General features: G+C 28.9%; 1 protein-coding gene across 6 annotated transcripts in view; it reads left to right on the forward strand.

Moving 5' to 3' along the window:
- Positions 1 to 978: 978 nt before the first annotated feature.
- The window catches only part of LOC122510889, a 300,548-nt gene continuing 288,272 nt past the window's right edge, over positions 979 to 13,254 (forward strand). For 2 of the 6 annotated variants that reach the window (XM_043625837.1, XM_043625836.1), the window contains exon 1: positions 1,069 to 1,361. In XM_043625837.1, the coding sequence (XP_043481772.1) occupies positions 1,330 to 1,361 (32 nt within the window). In that variant the 5' untranslated portion in view covers positions 1,069 to 1,329. The other 4 variants (XR_006302471.1, XM_043625835.1, XM_043625834.1 and 1 more) reach the window with 3 other exon arrangements.

The raw sequence follows: 13,254 nt of genomic DNA on the forward strand, positions 1-13,254 counted from the left end.
TCCTGCCGGCAGGACGCTTTTCGCTTTATTTAAGAGACTACCTAGCCCAGGTTTATAAATTTAAAGACTCGATATTTACATCATTTGAAAGCTTGTTTCATTACCTTTCCAACGATATATTTAGTTTTATATTTATCTGCTTCCATATTAATTTTATAGAGCAATTTCGAAGGGACTCGCGCCTGAGTATTACTCAGATATACTGAAAAATATTAAAAATGAATTTTTTTTTAATTATAAAATTAGGTTTCATTGTTTGAACGTTTCTGAAGAGAAAGAGACTTGTCCGGTCAAAAAATATTGATTTTTGGGGATTTTACATTAAATTTACGAAAAAATGTTTTTTTCACTGTTTAAAAACATAGCAAGTTTGAAGGCTTTGAAAAATGGTTTAAATTATTATTTTAAAAAGTCAAAAATATGGATTTTTTCGTCTTTTCGTCTACTTTAACCCCAAAGAGTGCCAGAAAAGAAAAGTTTAATTCCCTTTTTTTAAAAGCTTTTTTTTCGGAACGTCCTTCCGGCAGGATGGGCGCTTGGACGATTTATCATTAGGTACAGAATTAATCACTTTAGCAAATAAATTAGTATTTTTCCGCCACCAATTAGTAGTTTTTGACTACGTAAATTACAGTTTCTAAAAATTAGTCTCTAAAAATTAGTCCCTAGATATTCTGACATATTTTTGATATTTCTGACATAGAAATTAGTCCCTAAAAATTAATTCTATTCCTATTAGTCTCTAAACTCTAAAAATTAGTTGGCATCCTAAAATCCCAACTATAATTCATTTAAGGAACGAATCTCCAAGCGGGAATATTCAAAATAGAAGAAAAAAAGCAAGAAATATGGACGATTGTTGTCATGGGAAACGAAGGGACATACAAACAACATGCATACATAAGAAAAGGGCGAGTTTGGCTGGATATTGAAAATAGTAGTGGAGTAGAGGTAAACTGAACACGAAACGTGGCTGCTTCAGTCTCTTCGGAAACGCGCATCGTGGCGGATGTCTGCTGCCTTGCAGTGGCTTCTTTCTCGTGTGGTGATTTTTTTTTCTTCTCTCACGTATTATACCAACCTGGTCAAACAGGTAACACGAATAAAAATGTGTAACTGTGCGTGAGTGAATGTGTGTTTGTGTTTGTGAATACTTTTAAATATATATGTGTATACAGTGGAGAGGTGAATCATATGGAATAGAATGCCAGTCTATAATATATTATGAAGATTTACATCTTAAAAGTGGTGTCATTTCTCATGTGCTTTAGTTTTGTGTGATTTGTGCTGTTCGTCTCGTCATGTGTGGGAAATATTTGCACCTGTGCTATGGTCAGTTTTAAATCCAGCAACCTTGAAAGGTACATTTCATTCAGTTTCTTATTCTGCTATGTGGTGCATTGTTGTTGTGATGCTGAATTATTTTTAGTTTTGGTTCGAATTTTTTCGGATTCATTTCACTTCGTTTCATTCCTTTTCGATTCATTTCATATCGTTTCGTTTTATTTAATTTCATTTCGTTTCATTCACTTGATTTCGAAGAAGTGAATTTCAATTGAAACTTCAGGGAAACGGATTCGAAATAAAAATTCAAAGAAAGAAATTTGATTTTAAACTTCAAGGAAATGAGTTCGAATTGAAATTTTAAGGGAAGAAATTTGATTTGAAATTTCAAGAAAATGGATTCGAATTGAAATCCCAAAGGAAGGAATTTGAATTGAAACTTCAAGGAAATAGATTCGAATTGAAATCTCAAAGAAAGGGATTTGAATTGAAACTTTAAGGAAACGAATTCGAACTGAAATTTCATAGAAAGGAATTTGAATTGAAGCCTCAAGGAAGTGAATTCGAATTGAAATTTTAAAGAAATAAATTATTTTTGAAATTTCGAAATGGATTGAAAAGGAAATGGATTCGAATTGAAATTTCAAAGAAGGAATTTGAATTGCAGTTCCAAAGAAACGAAATAAATTTAAAGTCAAGATGCTTCTGAACCTGAGGCATATTTTCAAGGAAAGTTATTATAACTTTTCGAAATATATCTTTCGGCGAGAAAGTAAACAAAAAAAAAAGAATAAATTCCGTAAAACGAATGGCACTTGGAACAGAATGCTTATTAAATGCTCAACAAAAAGAAAGTTAATTGTCCTTTCTGCAGTCGCTGTTTGTAGTATGCAATTTATAATTGGATAAATGCGCCCGTAATTATGAATCAAAAGCTTTTTACACTTTTTTTCTAATTACAATTGAAGAATTCATGGTTGAATTAAATTTACAACTTACAATTTATACATCAAGGTTGCTATAGGTCAGGAAAATAAGGAAATTTCGAAAAAAAAGTAAAAAAAAAAGTGGAATTGATCAGAGAAATATGAAGGAAAAGTGCGGGAATTTTATTAAAACTAGAGAAAACAAATTAAATTTTTAGAATTCATAAGAAAATGTACTAAATTTTCGTGTCATACTTTTAATTAACAATTCTGTTGAAATTAGTTGAATTTTTTAATATATATTTAATATTATTTTAAAAATTTTAACTTAAATAACTTTTAACTTAAATTTTAACTTTAATAAATTCAATTATCTCTATAAATAACTAAATTATTCCCAAAAATTCAATTATTATCAGGAATTTTAATAAATTCCTTCGCAAAGTTCAATTATATTCATAAATAACAATATTCATCACAAGAATTCAATTAATTTCGAAAATAATAAAATTTTAAATAAATTTTAATAAAATTCTTCGCAAAGTTCAATTATTTTCATAAATATCAATATTCATCACAAGAATTCAATTATTTTCGAAAATAATAAAATTCTTCGCCTAAATTCAATTACTTTCAAAAAATTTTAATAAAATTCTCCCCAAGAATTCAATTATCTTTGTAAATAATAAAATTCTTCCCAAAAATTCAATTATTTTCAAAAATTTTAATAAAATTCTTCACAAGAATTCAATTATTTTCGTAAATAATAACTTTTTGCAGGAATTTATTTATTTTCAATAACATTTTAATAAAATTCCTCAAAAAGAACTTTCATTACTTTTTAAATTTTTTTTTACAAAATTTCGAAAATGGAATTCAATTATTTTCAAAAATTTTAATAAAATTAGTCGCAAGTAATTAATTATTTTTAAAACTGTTTCATAAAATTCTGCACAAGAATTCAAATATTTTCATTAATAATAAAATTTTTGTTTGTAATTCAATTATTTTCAATACAATTTTTAAAAAATTTCCTAAAAGAATTCGATTATTTTTATAAATAAAAAAAATTCACAGAAATTCAATCATTTAAAATAGAATTTGCAAAAAGGTTTTTCAAAAAAAATTTCGTATATAAATTTTTTTTTTATAAAATTCTTTGCCAGAATTTCATTATTTTCAAAAATATAAAACTTTACACTCTGGAATTCAATTATTTTTTAAAATTTTAATAAAATTCTTGACTGAAATTCAATTATTTTCATAAATAATAAAATTCTTTACAAGAATTCAATTATTTTCATAAATAATAATTTTTTGCAGGGATTTATTTATTTTCAATACAATTTTAATGAAATTCATGTATAAAGAATTACATTATTTTTTAATCTTTTACAAAATTCGAAGATAAAATTCATTTATTTTACAAATTTTAATAAAATTAGTCGCAAGTATTTAATTATTTTCAAGAATGTTTAATAAAATTCTTCACAAGAAGTCAAATATTTTCATAAATAAATAAATAAATAAAAAAATAGATAAATAAAAATAAATATCAACATTTTTCGTTGGAATTCAATTATTTTCAGTACAATTTAAAAAAAAATTGTGAAAAAGAATTCAATTATTTTCATAAATAATTAAAAAATTCCCCGGAATTCAATCAAGAAAATAGAAATCGCACAAAATTTTTCGAAAAAAATTTAATATACAATAATTATAAATATTTTTTTATAAAATCCTTTGCAAGAATTTAATTATTTTCAAAAATAATAAAACTTTTCACTGGAATACAATTATATTCAAATGTTTTAATAAAATTCTTCGCAAGAATTTAATTAATTTCATATAAATAATTTCAATCATTTTTAATACAGTTTTAAATAAATTTCTCGAAAAATGAAATTATTTTTTAAAATTTTAGTTAAATTCGTCGAAAGAATTTAATTATTCAAAGGTAAAAAAAAATTGATAAAAATGATTTTATGTATAAATAATAAAATAGGAGATAAAAATTCTCTATATGAATTCAATTTTAAGAAACATTTAATTTCTTATTTATTTTTGTATTTAAATAATTGAATTTTTTAAAAGTTGTTTTTTAACAAAAATTGCGTTATAGAAAGGAATTTCAGTTAAAAGTTTTAAATAATAGTTGAATATTAGAAGCATTATAAGATAAATTTTCAGAAATAATTGAATGTTTTTGGAATAATAAAACGTTCTCTTGAGTATCTAATAATTTTTAGAGTGAATCAGAATATTCTTAAAATTCTTTAGGGCGAAAGTAAAAATTTTGACTGGAAATCAGGAAAAAAACAAATTAAAATTTTTTGTGGCAGTATTGTACATAATTATAAATTTATAATTTCCAATGTTTGTTAAATGAATAATTTGACACTTTTTTAATTTCGAAATAAGTTTAGTAGTAAGTTTAGTACTAAGCCTAGTACTAAGTTTAGTACCAAGTTTAGTACTAAGTTTAGTACCAAGTTTAGTACTATATTTAGTACTAAGTTTAGTACCAAGTTTAGTACTAAATTTAGTACTAAGTTTAGTACCAAGTTTAGTACTAAGTTTAGTACTAAATTTAGTACTAAGTTTAGAACTAAATTTAGTACTAAGTTTAGTAGTAAGTTTAGTACTATATCTTCAGTACTAAGTTAAGTAATAAGTTTAGTACTAAGTTTAGTACCAAGTTCAGTACCAAGTTTAGTACTAAGTTTAGTACCAAGTTTAGTACTAAATTTAGTACTAACAAGTTTAGTACTAAATTTAGTACTAAGTTTATTACTAAATTTAGTACTAAGTTTAGTAGTAAGTTTAGTACTATATCTTCAGTACTAAGTTTAGTAATAAGTTTAGTACTAAGTTTAGTACGATATGTTCAGTACTAAGTTTAGTAGTAAGTTTAGTACTAACTTTATTACTAAGTCTAGTACTAAGCTTTGTACCAAATTTAGTACTAATTGTGATACTAAAACTATAGTGTTATATGTAGTATTTAACTAGTACTCAGTGCAGAACCAAACTAATACTAAACTTGTCTCGAAATGAAGAAAAAAAGTTTAAAATTACTGTCCCTTTATTCTGCAGTTGTTCTAATTCTGTAAAAGCGTCTTTCCCACTAATTTAGTTTTCCCCTTGCAGCAATATAAATTTAGAAGAAGAACGTGCATCGCAATGCAAAGAAAAGAAAGTCGAGTCTCTTCTTCTTCTTCTTCTTTGTTTAGCTTTTCGGATATTTAAAATAGTACCTACGGGATTATTCGAGATAGTACGTGCGGTGCGCGGTGATTTTTCAAAGCATTGAAGCATCTGTCTTTGGAGCCAATGCCCTCCTTAGTCTCGTCCGCACTCCGCACCGAGTACTGTACATAAAGTACACACTATAGACAGTGCTGCAATATGAGCACACTTGTGTCCCTTTAAATGTGTTGGAAATTTGTCTTGCCCACGTATATGAGCAACTTCTTTGGCACAATGTGTAAATTCAAAAGTGTCTCTTTGTGCACATGAATGGCACGCGACTTTTCACTCCTATTGCTCCATTGTTTAGAAACCTGAAGGACTTGTACTCAATAATACATTATTTTCATTATTCTTATCTAACAAAAACGTGTATTCACGTACCTATATATGTTTGTTATTCTATTTCTGTACACTCTTCTTATTCAGTTATTCGGACATTTTTCAGATAATTTCAATAATTGCTGTGCAGATGTTAATGCGGTCTCACTTTGAAAACTTTGTTTTCTAAAAAAGAAATAATTAAAATTTCTTCAATTCAAAAAAAATTAATTCTACACAATTGTTAGTTAAAAGTATGAAAAATTCAGATTTTCAAAGATTTTAATTTGAAATCTTCTCAAAATTCAATTATTATTTCTAAAAATTCACGCTATAATACTTTTAATATTCAATTGTTATCTAAAATTAATATAGATTTTAACTGAAATTCATTTTTATAAAATGAAAATCAATTTTTATTAGAAAATTCTACGAGAATTTGAATTATTTAAAAATAAATAATTGAATGTTTCTTAAAAGTTAATTCTCATAAAGAATTTTATCAACAACATTTAAAATAAGTGAAAAATAATTGAATAATTGAATCCTTTCGACGAATTAAAAATTATATTACAATTTTTAAAAATAATATTTTTCGAAAATTTTATTTAAAATTCTATGAAAAATAGAAAAATAATTGAAATTATACCACAAGTTTTATTATTTATGAAAATAATTGAATTATTGACACAAATTAAAATTTTCTAAAATAATTGAATTTCTGTAAAGAATTTCGTTAAATTTAAAATGATAAAAAATTGAATTTTTGCGAAAGATTTTATTAAAAATTTTTAAATAATTGAATTCCCAAAAGGAAATTTATTATTTAAAAAAATAATTGAATTCCTGAGAAGAATTTTAATATTTATGAAAGTAATTGAATTTTATTATAATTTTATAAATATCTATTTAAATTGCAGTGAAAATTTTTATTATTTATGAAAATAATTGAATTCTTAAGAAAGAATTTTATAAAAGTGATTTAAATAATTCAATTCCAGTAAAAACTTATATACAAATTCTATTTTAAATAATTGAAATGTAAAATTCAATTTCAATTTTTCAACAATTTTTGAAAACAATTGAAATTTTGACAAGAATTTCATTCAAATTTTTGAAAATAATTGAATTTTGCAAAAAAGTTTCTTACTTTTCGGAAAATAATTGAATTTCTGAAAATAATTTTGTTGTTTATCAAGATAATTAAATTCTTTCGTAGAATTTTATTACTGTCAGAGGATTTAGGGAAGCATCAGAAAACACAGTATTATTATTGGAACACGAATTATCTCTTTATTATAAAACAAATTAAATTAGCGATAAATATACACGACATAGCGCGAAGGCTTCTCTAAGAGAACTGAGGCAAAGGGGTACAACAAAGACGCCACCTATACTTCGGTTTATGATATAAACGATTTATCGATAAAGCACTTAATCGATGAACAATAATTCAAATATTTCTTACACTCCCTCTATCGATGTGTGCTTTATGAAACAAACAATGAGACAATTATTTTTGTTTTAAATTTAACATTTCAACGAATCTATTATGTTTACATTTAGCCAGTGATTTTGTTAAAATGTCTGCGATCATCTGATCTGTTGGCAAATAACTAAGTACAATTTCTTGTCGTTCTATCAATTCTCGTATGAAATGAAAACTAATGTCAATGTGTTTACTGCGCTTGTGAAAAACAGCATTTTTTGACAGTTGAATAGCACTCTGATTATCACACATCACGTTAACAGGAGACTCAACATATTTTCCGAAACCCATATGTAATAAGAGACGCCGCATGTAAACAGTTTCACGTGCCACTTCCGAAAGTGCCACGTATTCGGCTTCCATTGTAGACAAAGTTACAGATGCTTGTTTTTTAGACTGCCAACTAATTGGCCCGCTCGCGAACATAATGACATTACCCGAACATGACTTCCGATCATCTAAATCTCCAGCCCAATCGGAGTCAGAGAATGCTTTAATCTTTTCGTTGTCTTTAACATAAGTTATTCCATAATCCGATGTCTGTTTTAAATATCGTAACACGCGTTTGGCAATTTCCCAGTGACTGTTACCCGGATTCGAACAAAATTTACTCAGCGTGCTCGCGGCAAAAGCGATATCGGGACGTGTCGCGTTAGCTAAATGAATGAGACTTCCTACAAGTTCTCTATAAGGACGTTCTTTCATGTCGCGAAGCTCGCTTTCCGAAGCAGGACACATTTCTTTTGACATTTTCAAATTTGATTCGATTGGAGTTGAAACTGACTTCGCCAAATCCATATTAAAGTTTTGAATTAATTTATCAATATATTTCTTTTGCGAAATACGTATTTTACCCGTTGGTCCATCGCGTTCTATATTTATTCCTAAAATTTCTTTAATTGGACCAAGATCTGTTATCTTAAATTGCGAAGATAATATCGTTTTGACGTTTTGTAGTTTTTCGATTTTCTTTGACGAAATAATGAGATCGTCAACGTAAACAACTACAATTACTCGATCATCACCGTTACCGAAAACATAAACACAAGGGTCTGCTATGGTTCTTTTACCTCCAACACTTGTGATAAACTCATCCAACCTTTTGTACCACTCACAACCTGCTTGTTTCAAACCATACAAAGGTCGTAATAGTTTGCACACTTTTTCCTCGTTTTCCGCACTAACACAAAACTCTGGTTGTTCCATATACACTTCATCGGTTAAATTTCCTTGCACATAAGCTGCTACCACATCCATTTGATGCACAAACATTTCTTCGTTTACAGACGCTGCAAGTAATGCTCGGACGATCTCGTATCTGGCGACAGGAGCAAATACTTCTTCGTAGTCGATCCCAAATTTTTGAACGTGTCCTCTAGCGACGAGTCTCGCTTTATATTTTGTTATTTCTCCATTTTCGTTTTTCGTAGTTTTATAAACCCATCGGTTTGTCAATATCTGTTTATTTGACGGTCGAGGAACCAGTATCCAAGTTTTGTTTTCCTGTAAAGTGTTAATTTCATTTTTCATAGCTGTTAGTCATAATTCACTATCACTTCGATCGATAACCTCAGATGCAGTCTCTGGAATTGACCGCTCTTTTGTGTGATAAATTTTTCGTGGCCTTCCTTTCTTGCCGGTTCTTTCAAATGTTGGACGTCCTGGAGCTCGCAATAGGCTATCATTTCGACGTTCTTGATTTTGAGGATCTTCCTCTGGTGATTCATTACCATCGTCTTCGTGTGCGATTTCGAATTGGTTCGGTTCGGGTTGCAATGATTCGATTATCTTGTCTGGCAAAATGTCGATTTCGGTGGTTGTTGGTGATAAATCAACATTTTCGAAAAATCTCACATCTCGAGCTTTGATTACAGATTTAGTTCCAGGCCTCCATAATCTGTATGCCTTAGACTCTTGAGAGTATCCAACGAGAACATACTCTTCACCCTTTGGTTGGAATTTTCCATTCTTGTTATGTTTATTTAATGCGATTACTTTACTTCCTATTGTTCTCAGAAATCCGACGTAAGGCTTTTTCTGCGACCATGCTTCTAAAGGTGTGATATTATTCAGCGATTTCGATGCACTTCTGTTTCTTAAATAAGTTGACGTATTTATGGCTTCAGCCCAAAGTGACATCGGTAATTTTCCTTCAAGCATAATGCAGCGCGCCATTTCCACTAAAGTCCTATTAGCTCTCTCTGCTACACCATTCTGCTGAGGCGTGTATTCCACTGTTAATTGTCGCACAATTCCCTCGTCGGTCAAAAATTGTTGAAAGGCATTAGATAAATACTCGGTACCATTATCCGTTCTGAGCTTTTTAATTCGTTGCCCGGTTTGATTTTCAACTCTACGTTTATAGTCCTTAAACGCTTGCAAAACGTCGGAGCGATTTTTGAGCATTACAGTTTCTGTATACCTGGTCGCGTCATCGATAAAGGTGACAAAATACTTTGCACCACCGAGCGATTGAGTTTTTATCGGCCCACAAATGTCCGAATGCACTAAAGCCAGTTTTTCCTTTTCGCGAGTAACTGACTTGTCGAATGGCTTCACGTGTATTTTGCACTTAGCACAAACGTCACAAACTAGGTCTTGAGATTTCGAAGCAAATTTCATTCCAATCACTATATCGTCATTCACCATTTTCTTTAGATCACAGAAATTTAAATGTCCATACCTCTGATGCCACTTGAATATTTCTGAATTACCTTTTTCACAAGTGAGTGCTTCGTTTTTGTGCTTCTCGTTCACAATATACAATTGACCACGTTTCATTGCAGTAAGGGCCACGGAACCATCTTGCCGATTCACTGTCGCACAATCTTTCGAGAAAGTCACAGTATAGTTATTTTCTGTTACACTAGAAACAGATAAAAGATTGTTCCGAAGATCAGGCACAAATAATGCGTTCTTTAATTTCACTTGATTCTCAGTATACTTATCAATCATATTATTTAACTTCACCTCACCGGTTCCCACTGATTCTACAAAATGCTTATCCGCTGTGTATACTTTAAATTTTTCACTTTGATCCAATTCACTAAATTTGGTATTATCGTTACACATATGCCGTGTGGCACCACTATCTAAATACCAAACATTTGATTTCTCGACATGTCCGACATTACACGCGACCGCTGTCATTGCATCACATAATTGATTTGATTCACTTTTTGTTTTTGTCCAACAGTCCCGACTTTTATGTCCATATTTACCACATTTGTTACAATTTCCCTTGAACTTTTGAGACGATCCTTTCGCTCGATAATTACTTGAATTTTTGGAAAAATCTTTCGGCTTTTGATTATGGCTTTTCGTAAATAATGCGTCATTCTTTTTCTCTTCTGTAATTGACTTTATATCTCGATCACATTGCCTCGCGTCTTCTTCTATTATTTTTATTTTTAGGTTATCTAACGTCGGTATATTGTCTCTAGATTCAATGGCAACACAGAAATTTTCGAAATCGGCCGGTAACGAACTTAACAGCATTATCGACAACAGTTCTTCCGGTATTTTAATACCTGCATCTTCTAGTTTCTCCGCTTGTTGTGTGAAAACCGACACATATTCAGAAATCGAAATATCTGGCTTCTTTTCCATTCTTAGGAGTTGTTTATATAGCGCTGCTTTCCTCACAGGACCTCGAGATTGAAAAACGTTTTTCAACGCGTCCCACGCTTCCGTAGATGTTGTCGCCCTTTTTACATGATTCAACTGTTTGCTTGACACACACAAATTTATCAACGCCAAAGCTTTTGAGTCTTTCTTGGTCCACTCAGCCGCATTTTCCACAGTTCTCGCTTCTGTGCCATCAACGTATGACCACAATTCGTTATACACTAGTACACTTCTCATTTGTATTGTCCATATCTCGTAGTTCTGTTCAGTCAATTTCTCGACGCTGGCAAAACCTTGCATGGCGGCCATTTTTTTATTTTATCACAAAAGCACGCGTTCACGATTCGATACAACACACCGATACGTCTACCGTTTTCAATACTATGCTGGGCCCATAACCTGTCAGAGGATTTAGGGAAGCATCAGAAAACACAGTATTATTATTGGAACACGAATTATCTCTTTATTATAAAACAAATTAAATTAGCGATAAATATACACGACATAGCGCGAAGGCTTCTCTAAGAGAACTGAGGCAAAGGGGTACAACAAAGACGCCACCTATACTTCGGTTTATGATATAAACGATTTATCGATAAAGCACTTAATCGATGAACAATAATTCAAATATTTCTTACAATTACAACTTTCGAAAATAATTGAATTTTACAAAGAATTTAATTAAAATTCCTGAAAAATTGAAAATAATTGCATTTCTGGAAAGAATTTTGTTATTTATCAAGATAATTGAATTCTTTTGTAGAATTTTATTAAAACTTTAGAAAATAATTGAATTTCGGAGAAGAATTTTATTATTTATAAAAATAATTGAATTTTTGATGAGAATTTTTAAAAATTTTTGACAATAATTGAATTTTTGTGAATAATTTTATTATACTTGTGAAAATAATTGGATTTTTGCAATCGTTTGTAACTTCTCCAAAATTAAATGTTTTTTAATATATCTTTACCTAAAATTCTTCTATAAACAAAATTTAACTAAAATTAATTTTTAAATCAATTTTTATTAGAAAATTCTACGAGAATTCTATTAATTAAATAATTAAAAATTCTGCAATGAGTTTAATTATTTATGAAAATAATTGAATTTTAATAAAGAATTTCATCAAAATTATTAAAAATAATTGAATTTTGTTAAATAATTTCAATAAAATTTTTAAGAATAATTGAAATTTCCGCGATGAGTGTTATTATTTATAAAAATAATTGAATTTTTACCACCAATTATAGTTAAATTTTTTAAATTAATTGAATTCATCATGAAACATCGTATCATATATGTAAAAATAATTGAATTTCCGTAAAAAAATTTATTATTTGAAAATAATTGAATTTTAAGAGTGATTTTGTTAAAATTTTTGAAATTAATTGAAATTCTGTACTGTTTTTAAAAATTTCTAATTTTTCCCTGATTTTCCTGACCATATCTACTTTCAGTATTTTTTAATAAAATACTCTTATAATTCGACTTCTATTTTTAAAACAAATTTAAAAAAAAAACTTAACTCCTCAGAATTTAGCTCTTGAAAGCAAAACTAGTTTCGAGAAATATAAGCAATATTCAGAGTACCTAAGGGAACCGGTAAAACTCAACTTTTCATAATGAATTCATAACACGTGTTGAACAATGAAAATTAAATTAATGCGTTTTAGTATGAAATTTCGATGTTAATTTTCTAATGCTAATCTTTTTTGTGGGGCGATTCGTTTTTATTTTTGTGTCTCTTTTATACGTATATATAATTTCAAGGTCGTGGGACCGGAAGTTGTATCAACAGTGCATGTCTGCTGGAATAGTGATACTGTCACCCCCATAATTCCAGGTGTCCAAAACCTTCGCACTCGAGTAAATCCTGAATTCAGACGAAAAAAAAAAACAAACCAAACTGTAGATAAGGAAATGAGGGAATGGTCATTATTTATTCACCTGCTACATCTTTCTTTATAGTTTTTCAAGCACAAGTGTTTTTCCGGAAATAATTCTTAAATTCAAGAGAATTATCTCTTGAATTCAAGAAATATTTTCCGATGTAAAAAAAAAGGAAAGAGAACAAAAGAAACGGATTTTTTCTAAGGATGTTAAATCAAAAGAGTTGCGGAGGCAACACTTTTGATTCATTTTTTGTCTCAATTTTGATATCCTTGGAAAAACTGTAAAGGAATTAAAAGGTTGAATCAAAATTGTTTCGAGGCAACACTTTTAATTCGTTTTTTGTCTCAATTTTGATATTCTTAGAAAAACTGTGAAGAAATTAATAGGTTGTTGGCGTTTATTATTAGAAAAGTATAGTAATTATTGTCCAACGGTATAAGGATAATAATTGTCTTACTTTTTCA

The sequence above is a fragment of the Leptopilina heterotoma genome, unplaced genomic scaffold, assembly GCF_015476425.1.
Source record: "Leptopilina heterotoma isolate Lh14 unplaced genomic scaffold, ASM1547642v1 Lhet_77, whole genome shotgun sequence".
NCBI classification, from domain to species: domain Eukaryota; kingdom Metazoa; phylum Arthropoda; class Insecta; order Hymenoptera; family Figitidae; genus Leptopilina; species Leptopilina heterotoma.